The following is a 16,145-nucleotide window of genomic DNA, read 5'->3' on the forward strand; positions in this document are numbered from 1 at the left end:
TTTGAGAAACCTGTTTTCATCTTCTCATGTGCTTCAGGTATATTTTTCCTTCAATACTTGGTGGTGCCGAATTGAGCCATTCAATCCGGGAAGAAGCCCCACTGTGTTATCTAAATGGCAAATCCATTCCTCACTGTCAAAGATACTATTCACTTCATTGAATGTGGGGATAGATCTTTGGATTGCTGTGTTCTTCTAAACCCGAGCCAGGCCCACACAGAAGCAACCATGTCTAAGGGACATGCAGTTGGCCTTGATCCTGGCACCACCTACTCCTGCGTGGGTATCTTCCAGCACGGGAAAGTGGAAATAATTGCCAATGATCAAGGAAACCGGACCAGCCCAAGTTATGTTGCCTTCACGGACACCAAATGATTGATCGGTGATGCTGCGAAGAACCAAGTTGCGATGAACTCCACCAACACAGTTTTTGATGCCAAATGCCTGATTGGATGGAGATTTGATGATGCTGTTGTCCAGTCTGATATGAAGCATTGGCCTTTCGTGGTGGTGAATGGTGCTGGCAGGCCCAAGGTCCAAGTAGAATACAAGGGAGAGACAAAAAGCTTCTATCCAGAGGAGATGTCTTCTGTGGTTTTGACAAAAATGAAGGAAATTGCAGAGGCTTATCTTGGGAAGATGCTTACCAATGCAGTTGTCCCAGTACCCGTGTACTTCAATGATTCTCAGCGTCAGGCTACCAAAGATGCTGGAACTATTGCTGGTCTCAATGTACTTCGAATCATCAATGAGCCAACTGCTGCTGCTATTGCTTATGGCTTAGACAAAAATGTTGGAGCTGAAAGGAATGTGCTGATCTTTGACTTAGGAGGTGGCACTTTTGATGCGTCAATCCTTACTATTGAAGATGGGATCTTTGAGGTTAAGTCCACAGCTGGAGACACCCACTTAGGTGGAGAAGACTTTGACAACCAAACGGTCAACCATTTTATTGCAGAGTTCAAGCGCAAACATAAGAAAGATATCAGTGAAAACAAGAGGGCAATTCATCGTCTCCGTACTGCTTGTGAATGCGCTAAGCATACACTTTCTTTCAGCACCCAGGCCAGTATTGAGGTTGATTCTCTGTATGAAGGAATCAACTTCTATACCTCTATCACTCACACCCAGTTTGAAGAATTAAATGCTGACCTGTTCCGTGGCACCCTGGACCCTGTAGAGAGAGTTCTTCAGGATGCCAAGTTAGACAAGTCTCGGATCCACGATATTGTCCTGGTGGGTGGTTCTACCCATATCCCCAAGATTCAGAAACTTCTCCAAGATTTCTTCAATGGAAAAGAACTGAATAAGAGCATCAACCCCGATGAGGCTGTTGCTTATGGTGCAGCTGTCCAGGCAGCCATCCTTTCTGGAGACAAATCTGAAAATGTTCAAGATTTGCTGCTGTTGGATGTCATTCCACTTTCTCTTGGCATTGAAACTGCTGGAGGAGTCATGACTGTTCTCATCAAGCGTAATACTACCATTCCTACCAAACAGACACAGACCTTCACTACCTACTCCAACAACCAGCCTGGTGTGCTTATTCAAGTGTATGAAGGTGAGCATGCCATGACCAAGGACAACAACCTACTTGGAAAGTTTGAATTCACAGGCATACCTCCTGCCCCTTGTGGTGTCCCTCAGATTGAGGTCACTTTCAATATTGATGCTAATGGTATCCTCAATGTCTCTGCCGTGGATAAGAGCACAGGAAAAGAGAACAAGATTACCATCACTAATGACAAGGGCCGCTTGAGCAAGGAAGATATTGAGCGCACAGTCCAGGAAGCTGAAAATTACAAAGCTGAAGATGAGAAACAGCAGGACAAGGTGTCTTCCAAGAATTCACTTGAGTCTTACACATTCAACATGAAAGCAACTGTTGAAGATGAAAAACTTCAGGGCAAGATAAATGATGAAGACAAACAGAAGATTCTTGACAAGTGCAATGAAATCATCAACTGACTTGATAAGAACCAGACTGCAGAGAAGGAAGAATTTGATCACAAGCATAAAGAGTTGGGGAAAGTCTGCAACCCCATCATGACCAAGCTGTACCAGGGTGCAGGGGGCATGCCAGGAGGAAAGCCTGGAGGGTTGCCTGGTAGTGGAGCTCCTCCCTCTGGTGGTGCCTCCTCTGGGCCCACCATTGAAGAGGTTGACTAAACCAACCTGAAAATAAATAGGTTGAGCATTGTTCCACACACGATATTCAAAGGACCCAAATTTGTAGCAAATTCCATGGCAGTTGCAACGTTGAGCTGCTATAGCAAAAAAACTGGGCATTCTTGGTACTTGAATATGGAATATGTGCACAGGGAAAGGAAATAAACATTGCACTTTATAAGCACTGTATTGTTAAATGGAAAATGCAATGTCTTAAATAAAACTGTATTTAAAATTGGCAAAAAAAAAAGATACTATTCAGATGTTCTTCTGTTAGTAATCATCTGCCTGTATTTGTCAACACAGGTAAACATCTGGGTGGGTATTTGGGGGAATATTATAAAATCATTGAAAATCAAAAGATGTGTCTGGAGACATGGTCAAGCAATAAAATGATGTTGATATTATGTGATTATCCATTTTATAATAACTTTTTATGAACGAGGTTGGTCTCTAAGCTATTTGTCCGTATTTAGTTTAATATACAATGCAACAGTTACTATGTTGTGCCACATAGATTTATAAATAGATATGAGGGTGTGTGCGCTTTGGAGAATAATGACATCAGAATCAGATATAAATTACATTAGTATTGGTAGCCATCAGGATGGAGTGCTTTCTATGAATGTAATAAAGGAGATTGTACCACTCTCTAAGGAGGTGCCCTGTCCAGATGAGGACCTGCCATGATGATTGTTGCTGGTAGACAGTTGAAAGAGCTGTGGCTGCTACAAAGCCACCACCTGCCACGCAGGTCCTCACCGTGCTCCCAGGTAACAATCCGACTTTGGAAAGGGCCTGGAAAACAGGGATTCGCTATGCAAATATCAACCCACCTGGTCAGATGAGGCTGGAACCTCAGGGCGCTGGCCACACCCACTACAGAACCCCACCCTCCGCTTAACCCCAACTCCCTCAACAGGTTTCTCAGAGTTCCAGACACAGCCAGGATTAGTGTGAGCAGCGTAAGACACTGTCGTTTCGTGTAAAATTTAAGGGAGGACCCCAAAACTCAGTAATCAAGATAAATAGTATCTAATGCAGTATTTTTTTTAAATCATAATGAATGCAGAAAAACTCCATGCAAAACTGTAAGTCAGGTCAGGATCCTACCCTACACTGGACTGACTCCATTCACTCGCCTCCCCACCCCACCCCCCAGGTGCTGGTTCCAGGGGTGAGGTGGGCTTCAGGGAAGATGAAGAACCAGAGTCCAGCCTCTGCACCCTCCCACCTGCCCCACCGCTGGAACCCTTCCGTGGCTTCCCCACCAACCCATCTGGAGTTCCAGCCCTTTCTAGGGTTTAGCCTCCTTCTACTGCTGGTCTCTGCTGCCCCCTATTGGACTGTCCTCTTCGGGCTGCACTCCAGGCGACTAGATTGGGAGCCTTAGAGGTTAAAGCACCGAAATGTTCCGAAGCATCCCAACCCTTCAGTTCCAGGCTGGCCCCATCTCATGTGCAAGAAAGAAAGAAAGAAAGAAAGAAAGAAAGAAAGAAAGAAAGAAAGAAAGAAAGAAAGAAAGAAAGATACTCCCAGGTCTCAGAATGGTACTGGTAAGTTCCAGAACACCATGTTTACACCAGGTTGTTGTGTGTCTTGGGAAAGAAACTCTCCCTCTCTGTGCTTCAGTTTCTTCATCAATTGAAGGAGCTAGAAGGTCCCCACCAGCACGGTGAGTCTGTGACATCTAGAGAAGCAGTAGAATTCCCTTTCCATTTGCTGGAGGAAAGCTGGGGGTGGGGTGAGACTGCCCCTCAGGATCACCAGAGGTACGGAGGTCTTCAGGGTTCCCGGGGACCCCTCGTAGGGGGGCTCAGGAGTTGCAGAGCCAGACCCTGACTCTGAGGATTCTGAGAGATTCCAGAACACTTGTCACATCCCCAGACAGATACTTTGTCACACATACACACACACACACACACACCAGAACAACGGTGAGATGAAAAGGCCCAGCCAACTTGAGTTTGGGGTGGAAGGGAGCAAGGAGCTAAGGAGGCCTGGTTGCAGACAGTCTCTGAGGTCTGTGGAATAGAGAGTGGGCAGGAGACTGATCAGCAGGAGGCAGGGGAACCCTCTGACATGGGAAGCAAGGCTGAAGTGACTGGACAGGGGCACAACCCTTCCACTCTATGAGAGAAGGGTTGGGGCAGAGGACAGAGGAGCCCGGGACCCTCAGCAGGGAGCTCACCAGGACAGCCATACCTGGACTCCTCTGGCCCAGTGTGAATCCAGCCCTTGACACATCTCAATCCAGGGACGATGTGAGGGGCAGGCTTGAGTGGGCCAGAACTGCAGCTGCACCAGCTGGGAAGACCAGCCCATCCCTCAAGAGTCCTCCAGGAAACAGCCCAGGCCCAGATTTCTTACCACAGACACCACAAGAGGATGTGGTCTGTGACGGTGGCTGCCCAGAGGCTGTGGCAGGTGCAGGGGTGGGCACAGCTGTGATGCTGCCTTTAGGGAAAGCCCCTTTTTCTTCCCAAGATTTGGGGCTGTCCCCTGGAGAACCACAACTTCTGGGCCTTGGGTAGCAAGTGAGTTTCACACCCACACGGGGATGCTGGAAGGGAACAGCTTTAGCCTGGACCACTGAAGCCCATCCTGCCTCAGCCCTCATGGTGCCAAGAACCCAAGGTCAGAGGCACAGCCTTCATCCCATGGAAAGGACAATCTTCACCAAATATAGCAGGAAAATTAAGGAGTGCTTGGTTCAAAACATGGGCCAGACAACTATTAAAGGGGCCTCCCAGGAAAGTCATTGAGGCAGGCCCTGGGAGGCCTCTTTAAAGCTTCTGACATAGAAATTAGAAGCTGCAAACCCAGATTTCAGCAGGTGTATGAAAGACCTTGCAGCAGAAAAGGCAACTGGAAAGCAAGACAGGAGATGCTGGGTGACAGGCGGGATCCTGTCACCTGCTCTGCACTGAGCTGTGTGACTTCACCAGGCCCTGAGAGTGGGGTCATCATCAACAAAGCATGTTCTGGAGCCATGCCAGGGCCATGCCTCTGCATCTATGCAGAGATAAGAATAAAAATAAGAATCTGCTTGAACATCAATTTCCTCATCCTCAAATGGGCAAGACAATCTCAGCTCAGTCAGCAGTTAGCCCCGTTTCCTGCATCAGTCTCATTGCATTAGGTTTTATATTCCTGGGCTTTCCAACGGACTCCAACCCAAAGCACCTGTGCAGCCCATTCCTCTTGCACCCCTGCCCAACAGAGCTTATATCTTGGCTCCCTTGCAAGCAAAGCATGAGCCTTCCAGGTGGACAGAGGGCTGGAGCGCAGGGGACAAGCTCACTCCTAGATTCTTGATCACTCTGCAGCCCACTCCCAGAATGACCTTGGCTCCTGCATTCACTTTCAATGGACTTTACTTTTTTCACCTGTAAAGTAGGCACACTTGCCCCCACAACGTGCCAACTGTTGTTCTAAAGCCCAAATCCGAGGGGCAGTCAGTCAACACCTGCTACATCAGAGCTTAGCAGTCACATGATCTCATTCATCTTCATGACTGCCCTGCTGCAGAGGAACTGTGTCCATTTTACAGATAAGGAAACTGAGGTCCAGAAGGGACCTAGGTGTGGAAAGCTTCGACATTCTTGAGCCTGATGTTACTCTTTTGAGTAAGGGATATAGAATCACTCCCTGCAGGGCCCTTGTCTGGCTGAGAAGCTGAGATGACCAAAGGGGAAACAGCCAGTCTTGACCAAACCTGCTAAGGAACAGGTGTGTGAAGGGACCCAGCCTGGGGGACTTGTCAGAAGAGAATCCCTAGCCCCAACTCCACCTCAGTGAATCAGGCCTTGGTAATTCTTGATCCGCTGGGCACTCAGCTGCTCCCTGTGGCCCCTTCAAGCCCCAGGGAGATGCTCCACAGATCTGGGACACCCTTGGGGAAGAGGGAAATAAGTCAGGTCAGGTAGGCCCCACCCAGGGCCCCAGGGGCGGGCACTGTGGGCTGTGGGCGGACTTCAGTGGGAGGAGGTGGAGCCCAGTATGTGACCACAGCAGGGCAGTTGGCAGATTTCACTCTGAGGAAGATCTCCAGGGGTAACAGCCATGAGCCCTGGAGAGGGCTGGGCACTGGGTGTAGGGACCAGAGAAGGCCCAGGCAGAAGACAGGGTCATGTGGGCCAGGCACACTGGGAAAGCTGCTGTCAGCAAGAGGGACTGGTGGCCCCTCTCCAAGAAGTTCAAGCCAAGCTTCCACCCTGAGGGCAGATGAGGCCCAAGACAGGCCAAGAGAGCTGTGATGCCCCCCCCCCCCGGGGAGGGGGGGCAGAGTCCTGCCCAAGGCAGAGCTGGCCCCTACTGCTGCAAAGCCTAGCCATGGGCACCCAAGTCCTGCTGTCCCCAATACAGCACCACCAAGCACAGCCCCAGCAGGAAGGAGCTTGTCCAGCTTTTGAAGCCTATGAGACAGGTAAGGAGTCAAAAAAGTTATGGTGGGACTATGTGGAGCTCTCTGAGGTGGGAGCCAGGAGTGGGCATCCAAAGAGGAGAGCAGCAGTGAGGGGAAGAAGGGAGTGAAGGAAGAATCAGCCAGAGAGAAGGGGCCTGGGCAGACACTGGCTGTATTTAAAGTGCTGATATTTGTCCTGCACAGGTTTGTTTGTTTTTTTTTTTGCATTGATTTTTAGCTTTTAATATTGCATAAAAATACGATTTATCTTGATGACTGAATTTTTGGCACCCCTTAAATTTTGCCCAGGGCCACCCTTGCCTCAACCTTGTCCTCTGGGTAGGGCAGAAACATGGAGGCAGAAGCAAGATGTACGCAGAGGCACTAATCGTTTTAGGGGCAGAACATCTCTCTCTGTACCCCAAGTTAGATCCTGCTGTTATCTCCATCTTGCAGAGGAAGGTAGAGGTCCGGAGACCTAAATTGACCATCCCAAGGTCACAGAGCACAGGCACAGGCAGTCTGGGGACTAGAAGTCCGAGGCCCAAACGCTGTGATCCCATCAGCGTGTCCTGTGTTGAAACAAAATGGTGCAACAGAAGGGGTGGTCTGCAAGGCAGTTAGGGGAGCAAGGGCTTGGCTGAGTCTTCCCCAAGGATGTCCACTCTGCAACTTTTTCATAAATACTTAGAGGAGCCGGTACTGGGGACCCAAAGAGGGTGGACCAGAACCAAGGAGGTCACAGGCGCAGGGACAGATCACACTGATCTGACAGATGAGCGAGAACTGAAGCGTGAGGCTGGCTGGCGCTCAAGGCCCTGGGAGATGCCTGGGCTGAGAGGAGAGAAATGCGCACGCGAGCAGGCGTGCAGGAGCACAGGCGCAGCAGGGAGCTCCCTGCCTGGAGCGAGGGGTGAGCATGCGCGCCCCACCGTGCTGTGCGTTGTGTTTTATTCGGTGCGTCCTTGTTCTTGGGGTACAGGGGAGTTGTTGAGGGATTTAAGCAGTGGACTGTCAGGGTCGGATTCGTGTTTGGAAAACTGTTTTCGGATAGGACACTAGTGTGAGGCCAGATTAGAGGACCAAGGACGGATAACGGCCAAAGCTTGCGCCTTGGGGATGGGGAGGAAGGGCCAAGTACCAAGATCTCCTATAAAATTAGCAAGTACCAGAGTTTGACCAGGGAGGAATGGGCACTCTCATGGACTGTCTATAGAAGCCTAAAATGTATAACCATTTTAACAATATGCAGCAGGAATTACACTTCTAGGAATTCGTGGGGTGGTGAGGGTAGGGGAGGAATAATCAGAAATGTAACCAAAGGTTTACAAAAAAGAATGGCTAGCTCAACATTATTAATGGTGGGAGAAAACTGGAAATAATCTAAATATCCAACAGAAAGGGTGTGACCAAATACCTTTGTAACATCCATCATAAGGAATCTTACATAAGCCTCCAAAACTCTCTTTCTGAATTAGGCTTTTTTTTTTCTCTCTCTCTCTCTCTCTCTTTCTGAAATGTGTGCACATTTTCAAAAGATTGTCCAAAAATATAGAAAAATGTCAATGGTATGTCTCTGACTGATGGGACTTCAGCTCATTTAAATTTTTGCTTTCTAATTTTCTGTACTTTTGAAAATGTTCACAGGAAGATATATGTTTGGTTTTTATCTTCTAAAATAATTTTTAATATAAAAGTAACATGTACTTGTTAAAAAAAATAAAAGATTAAGCAAAGAAGTATATTAAAGAAAAAGTCTAATGTTTCTGCTTACCATCTCCACACATCTTACCCTAAAACCCATTCTCCAGAAATGACCACTGTCAGGTTGGTCTATATATTTCTAATCCTTCTCCCATGTGGGTATGTCCCTGAAAACACACACACACACATCTGGTTGGTTGTATATCCATTATTTGAAAATAATGGAATCATACTCTGCATATTATCTGGCAACCAGCTTTTTAAACAGTTTTTTACTGATGTTTTCTATCTCAATCTATATGGAACCCCCATGTTCTTATAATGGCTTTTAAGACTTCAAAATTTGGGGGATGCCTGGGTGGCTCAGTTGGTTAAGGGGCTGCCTTTAGCTTGGGTCATGATCCTGGTGTCCTGGGATTGAGTCCCACATCTGGCTCCTTGCTTGGCGGGGAGCCTGCTTCTCTCTCTGTCTCTGCCTGCCACTCTGTCTGCCTGTGCTCACTCTTTCTCTCTCTCTCTCTCTCTGTCTGACAAATAAATAAATAAAATCTTTAAAAAAAAAGACTTCAAAATTTGGATGAAACAGATGGTATGTAATCATTACCTTATTAATGGAAATTTAGGTTGTTTCCATTTAAAACATAAATTATAAGTGATGCTGTCATGGAAATACCCACATATGTGTGCATATGTTATGTGTGTGCTTGAAGTGCACTTAAGTGTCTACTTTGGACTAATGACTAAACTGGAATTATTGGACCAGAGAATGTGTTTTTGAAATGTTCTTTATATACTACCCAAATGTCCTTCTGAAAGGCTGTCCCAGCTTATGTTCACTGCAGTGAATGACAGTGCCCTTTCCTCTACATCCTTCCCAATACTGTGATACTGTTAACCCTTTTTTATTTGCTCATCCCTGATGAGTATTAATGAGGATGTGTTTGTGTTTAATAGTTTATGTGATTATAGGTGAGCGTTCTTCCCTTCCATATTTTTTTGACTGATTTTATTTTTACTGTGAATTTTCCGGTCGTAATTTTGCCTATTTTTCCATTTGATTCCTTGTATTTTCTTATCAATCTATAGAAACTCCTCATGTATTTGTATGTGAATCCCTGGTTAAGTGTGTATGTTGTAAATATTATTTGGTGGAATTTCCTTTTCATTTTATGACTATGGAATAAGATTTGACAGTGTCATTGGTGGATGTGTCTTCTGGTGCCTTGGGTGAGTAAGATCTCCCAAAGCATTCTACTTTCCCTTAAAAGGTAGTGGCGGGGAGGGCAGAACGGCCGATCATGGGACTCTCCCACCAGGATATGAACCCACAACCTCCCCAAACCATTCAGTCTGCTTCCTGTGCCTACAAAGGGCTTCTGGCATCAGGGTCTTCAGGAGGTCCAGCTTGGACTTGGCAAAACCACCACCCAGAATGGTTGGTAATAACATCAAAGGGCCAAGGTCAAGTGGACCCTTTTAGGTAGCATTAACTCCCTGCAGGTTCAGTGACTCCTCCATCTGATGGGAAGGGTGCATGATGGCAGTATTTCCTCTCTGTCGTCCCTCTCCTATGAGGACAGGGCAGCACGTGCCCATGAAGGGAATGCCTTGATCTCCTCTTTATTCTCCCAATGACACCTTGATATCTAAGGAAAAGAAGAAATGTAAATAGTTCCCTATTGTTCCCTACTTTATAGAAGGACGGTCAGTTCCCTCCATCTTCCCCTACTAATTTATCACTGCGTGATAACCTGGTAAACTCTTAGATCTTATAGGTCAGTTTGGGGGTTCACACAAATATCATCCTCTGTGCATGATGGAAATGTGGCTTCACGTATGGACATCGGTCCAGTGAGAGCCTTTCGGGTGACTCCTAGGTACACTCACATGACCCCAGGAGATCTCTAAGCTCCTGCTTGCTGATTGAGGATATACTCTAGCTCATCTGTGCCTACCCACCCGGGGCATGAAATCAGTCACTCACGCTAGTTCCAGTTAGTGGGAGTGGGGATTGAAGACTCTTTGAAAAAAGTAGAAGTCACACATCAGACCATTCCCAACATGAGACCAGATAAGCGATTGGCTGGGGCTGCTCCCGAGGTCACCTGGACAAAGGTTGGCATATCCTACAGGACCAACCAAGACTTAACTTAGGACAGTCCCTAAATAGGACATTCCCAAGAAGAAAAATCTGAGCTTTCTAGGGTGATGGCTGGGGACATGGGAATGTTCCAATGGTGCATGAACACATACCTACCTGCTTTTAATTGCAAAGGAAGGTTTCGGAGGCAGGGGACGCCCTCTGCCCTCACCTCATGCTGTCACCAAGAATAGGGGTTGTTTGAACATGCGGAGAGGGGATGTCCTGTTCATTTCCATGGAAACTAACTCAAAAGGATACACAGAATCTCCACAGACTCAATCCAATTCCTGGGAGATAGTAGTATCAAGAGCAGATCAGATATCAACTCCCTTTGGAAGAATTGTTTCCAAGGATCCTGTTGCAGAACACATGGGGTCACTGATCCTGTCATCGGCTAGGGGTGGGGGCCGTGTGTCTCCTCCATGCTGAGCGGGTGCTAGCCTAGAGGAGTGCCCCCACTTCCTCCACCACAGCTGCAGGTGGGGGGCAAGTGGGTGGGGCATGGCCTCCCAGGAGGGGTTTTTGTATGAGCATGTGTCACAGTGTTGGGTGTTCGGCGGAGGGACCCAGCTGACCGTCCTAGGTGAGTCTCCTCATCTCCCTCCTTCCCTGCTCTCCCAGAGGTTTGGGTGATTTTCTGCCTTTTGTGTGTGTGTGTGTGTGTCTTGTCTCAGCCTTGGTCATGCTTTTACCTGGGATCCCAACCTCTGGGACCCTGACCTCCTCCTCTCCCTGTATGGATTTTCCTACTTACTTCTTTGGTCATCAGCAGCCCCTTACCTCCAACCTGAGAGGCAGGCAGTGGTTGGGATGACTAAAAACTCCTCTCTCTGTCTGCCAGGGTCGTGCTGGGTCCTACGTGTGCTCTGTTCTGGCCTCTCCTGTCTGGCCCCTGTTGCTCCACCCTTGTCTCTGGGAGGCACTGGGGTCCGCCATCCTAAAGGGAAGAGGGCAGAGGGAGCATTGTGGGATGACCGTTTGATGCCTTTAGAGGGACCTAGCACCCTCAGGTCCAAGACTGGGGACACACAGGCTACAGGTTCTGAGAAAGTCCCAGGGCTCTGGGACAAGGATCCAAGGACTGTTGTAGGCATAGAGTGGTTCCCGCAGGCCTCTCCAGGCTGCCACCCAACCCTAAATGGTCTTGGAAGACAGGCAACACTACAAGAGGCAGGAGAGAGCAGGGAGAACAAGGTGCTCCAGCCAGGAAGCCTGGAATAGGGTCATGGAACGACAGGGTGTGGGGAAAAGACGGACTCCTGGCTCTTACGGGAAACGACCAATTACAAAATGAAAGCCAGATCCCATTGCACAGTATGGCTACTGAACTGACTGATTGGCCAGGGGAAACAACGAGGGACAAGGCAGAGGGGACACCTAAGGAACCTTCAGGCAGACCGTGATCTTATGGGGTCCTTGGCTCATTACAGACTTCAAGAGAGATACATTTGGGTAAATAGAGTCTTCACAGAGGAGAGATCCAGAGGCCCCCGAGCAGAAATACCAGATCACAAGAGACCACAGAGAAGCCCGGGGGAGTTTGAGAGTTCTGTCATCCACTCTGGGGACAGACAGAATGTCACAGGAAGAGGGCAAGAGAGTGAGGGTCAGACATTTGTGTGACAGGCCAGGGCCCAGAGAGTTCTCAAGTCAGGAGATGGCAGGTGTACAGTGTGACAGCTACCCATGAGGGGTGGGAAATAGTTGGAGGAAGATGCCAAACCACCCTCTGGAGAATAATTGCTCAGACAGAGGTTGGTCCCTAAACAGGGGCCCATGCCCGGGGCCTAGAGACCCACACCCACCTGTATGTTAGATACACTAACATCAGGGTCTCCCGCAATGGAAATGGAATCAATGACCCATTGCCCCAACCATGCCCCACAGGTCAGCCCACGTCTGCACCCTTCGTCACGCTCTTCCCGCCCTCCTCTGAGGAACTCGCTGCCAATAAGGCCACCCTGGTGTGCCTCATCAGTGACTTCTACCCCAGCGGTGTGACAGTGGCCTGGAAGGCAGACGGCAGCCCCGTCACCCAGGGCGTGGAGACCACCAAGCCCTCCAAACAGAGCAACAACAAGTACGCGGCCAGCAGCTACCTGAGCCTGTCGCCTGAGAAGTGGAAATCTCACAGCAGCTTCAGCTGCCTGGTCACGCACGAGGGCAAAACCGTGGAGAAGAAGGTGGTCCCCTCACAGTGCTCTTAGGTCCCTGAGACTTCCAGGGATGGGGGCCTTCCTCTCCCAGATACCCCTTTCCCAGCTCACCATGTCCCCCTGAGTCCCCACCCCGGTTCTGCTCAGAGCAGGCAGGTCACAATGCCACCCCTGTTTATTATTTGCTCAATAAAGATCTCATCATTTATCATCTGATATTTCTGATGTGTATTTTCTATCTGGTTGTGTCTAGGTTAAAGTTTCAGTAATTAAGGGAAGGGACAGTTATGGAACATGCGATATTATCCGCTCACCGTCTGCTCAACTAACTCTGAAAGGACCCTCTCAGAGCTCTGTTTGTCCCAGTCAGTGACACATAGCAGGAAATAGTCCTGTGGATCTGGGAGCGCCACCATGCAATCCTTGTCACCTGTAAAGTGCAAAAAGCTGAGTGAGATGGACCAGGGGCCTACAGGGTATCAGGGAGAAACGGGGAGGGTTCCAGGAGTCAGCAGTGGGCACAGACAACAATAAGAAGGAAGGTGATCCTTGAGCCAAAACAATGGCTTTTCAGAGCAGGACGGAACTTCCCTGTTCCAATACAAATGACCCAGAGGGAGAGCAATACCACCAAATGAGGAGTCCATGTTTGACCCATTAGCAGGGAGCCAGGAAAGCTTTGAACAGTGCATCTTAGAAATGCATTTCTCAAACTTCCACAGTGCCTGTCCGCTATGTAAAGACCATAGCAAGTTCTACAGCAAACAGTTTAACATCTTGTAGCCTAACACTCCGCGACCTACTTGACTCTCCCAACCAAGTCAGGGGCCCTGGAACACTCTTTAAGACAGCAGTGTCACCTTCACTAGTGCTGAAATCTAAGTCAGGCTGAAGCACGAGGAAGCCCAGTTTATGTCCTGATGGTCCTGGGTCAGGTTCAGGATCAAAGTGACCCTCGCAGGGGGCTGGGACCTCAATCAGTGAGGTCAAGGAGAGCGCTACTCTATGGTTAGGTTATGAATGAGGCTGATGATGTTGGCCTGCGTGTGGTGGAGATTTGGAGAACTGGGTCAGTGAGAAAGGCAAGCAAGTGGGCATCCAATGATTGTCCCTAGGACAGAGAGTCAATTCCATTCAAGGAGTATAGTTAGACTGGGGCAGATAAGTCAGGAGGGTGAGTGTGGCTTGAGGACTACAGCAAGGTCAAGCTTCCCCCAGCATTAGGGCCCTCCACCCTCCTACGCATAAGCCCACTGGACTTTCGCTCACTGGGGCTCAATCCTGACTGCACATGCAGCCTGGTGTCAGACATACACTCCCAGGTCCCTGAAGCAGGCCAGGTAGTCCCCCTGTCTATGTCTGGAGCTTATGAGGAACAAGGAGGAACCTTCACCAGAACTGCTAGGCCAGGGACAGAGCCTACAAAGTCAGGGAGTTTAGGGACCACAATGGTACAGAGCACAGGGACCCCTTATTAAGGTTTCATCCCAGACTCTCCCACCCTAGGGAATCCTAAGAGGTAGAAGGAAGAGTAGAGGGTCCTAGTATCACACAGCATCTGCTGGCCTCATTTCATGGATCTGACTACTGAGGCCCAAATGAGGGAGAAGACCACCCAGGTCTCCCTCATTTCCATGACCCCGCTGGTAGAAAGCCCAGAATCTCCCTGCCTCTGGTAGGACCCCTCACTTCCTGTAAGTTTGCATCAAGGAAGAGTAAAACACCAAAATACAAAGACGGAGGAATAAGAATACCTCCACATTCATAAACACCGGGTTGCAGTTTATCAATTCCCTGATGATGCTGACCCAACGGCAGAATAATTGCTCTGTTATGAAATATTTTGAAGCAAGCTCCAGATATCATATCTTCCATAGATAAATATTTTATCTATATAGCAACAGATAAGGTCCTAGCAGAAACAAAAGTATTATTATCAAAACCTACACAAACACTATGAATAAACCCTTTAATCCAGAACTGTTTCTCTTCAGAGTTATCACAATTGCCATAACAGAATTCAAGGAGTTACTTTTCGGGTCCTGTTCTTATTTGATGATATTTCCTTTTCCTTTTATGACTATAGAATAAGGTTTGTCACTGTGATCGGTGGATGAGTCTTTGGGTCCCTTGGGTCAGTAGGAATGTCCCAAATCACTCTACTTTTCCTAAAAAGATAGTGGCGATGATGGCAGAGATGCAGATTCTGGGAATCTCCCATGTGGATACGAAGCCACGGCTTCTCTGAAACATTCAATCCGGTACCTGCAAAGGGTTTCTGGCATAAGGTGCTTCAGGAGGTCCAGCTTGGACTTGGCAAAACCACCATCCAGAATGGCTGGCTACATTGCATCAAAGGGCCCAGGTCACGTGGACCTTTTTAGGTAGCATGACTACCTGCAGTTACACTGACTCCATCCATTTGATGGGAAGGGTGCCTCTTGGCAGTATTTGCTTTCTGTCCTCCTTCTCCTGTGAGGAGAGGGCAGCACGAGCCCATGAGGGAAATGCCTACATCTCCTCTTTATTCTACCCATGGTGCCTCTGATATCTAGACAAAAGAAGAAATGTGAACTGTTCCCTATTGTTCTCCATTTATAGAAGGATGGTATGTTCTCTCCATCTTCCCCTGCTGAATCACCACTATGTGGTGAACTGGTAAACTCTGAGAACTTATGGATCATTTTGGGGGATCATACCAGGGTTGTCCTCTATGCATGATGGAGATGTGGCTGCACTTATGGACATTAATCCCGTGGGAGCCTCTTTGGGTGGCTCCCAGATAGACACACATGACCCCAGGACACCTCTAAGCTCCGCTTCCTGATTGAGGATATACTCTAGCTCATCTACGCCTACCCACCTTGGGCGTGAAATCGGTCACTCCTGACAGTCTCGGTTAGTGGGAGTGGGGAATGAAGACTCTTTGACAGGAACAGAGCAGAAGTCACACACCAGACCATTCCCAACATGAGACCAGTTAAGGGATTGGCTGGTGCTGCTCCCGAGGTCACCTGGACACAAGTTGGCATGTCCTACAGGACCAACCAAGACTTAACTTAGGACAGTCCCTAACTAGGACATTCCCAAGAGGAAATATCTGAGACCTCTGGAGTGATGATTGTGGACATAGAAAGTTTCCAGTGGCCCATGAACCCAGCCCCACCTGCTTTTAACTGCAAAGGAAGGTTTTGGGACAGAGGGGACACACAGGGCCCTCACCTCATGGTGTCACTAAGGAACCGGGATTGCTTGAAGATGCCGAGAGGGGAGGTCCTGTTCATTTCCATGGAACCTAACTCAAAAGGACACACAGGCCCTCCACAGACTATTCTATGTCCTGGGAGATAGTAGAACAAAGAGCAGATCAGATATCAACTCCCTTTGGAAGAATGGTTTCCAGGGATCCTGTTACAGAACACATGGGGTCACTGGTCCTGTCATCTGCTAGGGGTGGGGGCCGTGTGTCTCCTCCATGCTGAGCAGACGCCAGCCTAGAGGAATGCCCCCACTTCCTCCACCACAGCTGCAGGTGGGGGGCTAGTGGGTGGGGCACAGCCTCCCA

At 48.5% G+C, this 16,145-nt stretch overlaps 3 protein-coding genes, 1 long non-coding RNA gene, 2 pseudogenes and 3 gene segments (V, D, J or C); 8 read left to right on the forward strand and 1 right to left on the reverse strand.

Annotated features, from left to right (window-relative positions):
* The window catches only part of LOC123954073, a 721,845-nt gene extending 709,049 nt beyond the window's left edge, over positions 1-12,796 (forward strand). The window contains 2 exon segments of the V gene segment in view: positions 10,974-11,007; positions 12,312-12,796. Coding sequence covers positions 10,974-11,007; positions 12,312-12,631 — 354 coding nt within the window.
* Positions 1-16,145, forward strand: part of LOC123954077 (immunoglobulin lambda-1 light chain-like) — a 1,184,917-nt gene that overhangs the window by 1,159,780 nt on the left and 8,992 nt on the right. The window lies entirely within an intron of this gene.
* The window catches only part of LOC123954078, a 652,309-nt gene that overhangs the window by 623,157 nt on the left and 13,007 nt on the right, over positions 1-16,145 (forward strand).
* Positions 1-16,145, forward strand: part of LOC123954074 — a 610,667-nt gene that overhangs the window by 592,672 nt on the left and 1,850 nt on the right.
* Positions 1-16,145, forward strand: part of LOC123954079 — a 220,246-nt pseudogene that overhangs the window by 187,129 nt on the left and 16,972 nt on the right.
* The window catches only part of LOC123954085, a 197,586-nt gene that overhangs the window by 170,307 nt on the left and 11,134 nt on the right, over positions 1-16,145 (reverse strand). The window lies entirely within an intron of this gene.
* The window catches only part of LOC123954082 (immunoglobulin lambda-1 light chain-like), a 203,757-nt gene that overhangs the window by 134,785 nt on the left and 52,827 nt on the right, over positions 1-16,145 (forward strand). The gene's annotated exons all lie outside the window — the stretch shown is intronic.
* The window catches only part of LOC123954081 (immunoglobulin lambda-1 light chain-like), a 150,242-nt gene that overhangs the window by 113,121 nt on the left and 20,976 nt on the right, over positions 1-16,145 (forward strand). The window lies entirely within an intron of this gene.
* LOC123954070 lies at positions 229-2,255 on the forward strand (annotated as a pseudogene).

The sequence above is a fragment of the Meles meles genome, chromosome 12 (genome assembly GCF_922984935.1).
Source record: "Meles meles chromosome 12, mMelMel3.1 paternal haplotype, whole genome shotgun sequence".
NCBI lineage: Eukaryota > Metazoa > Chordata > Mammalia > Carnivora > Mustelidae > Meles > Meles meles.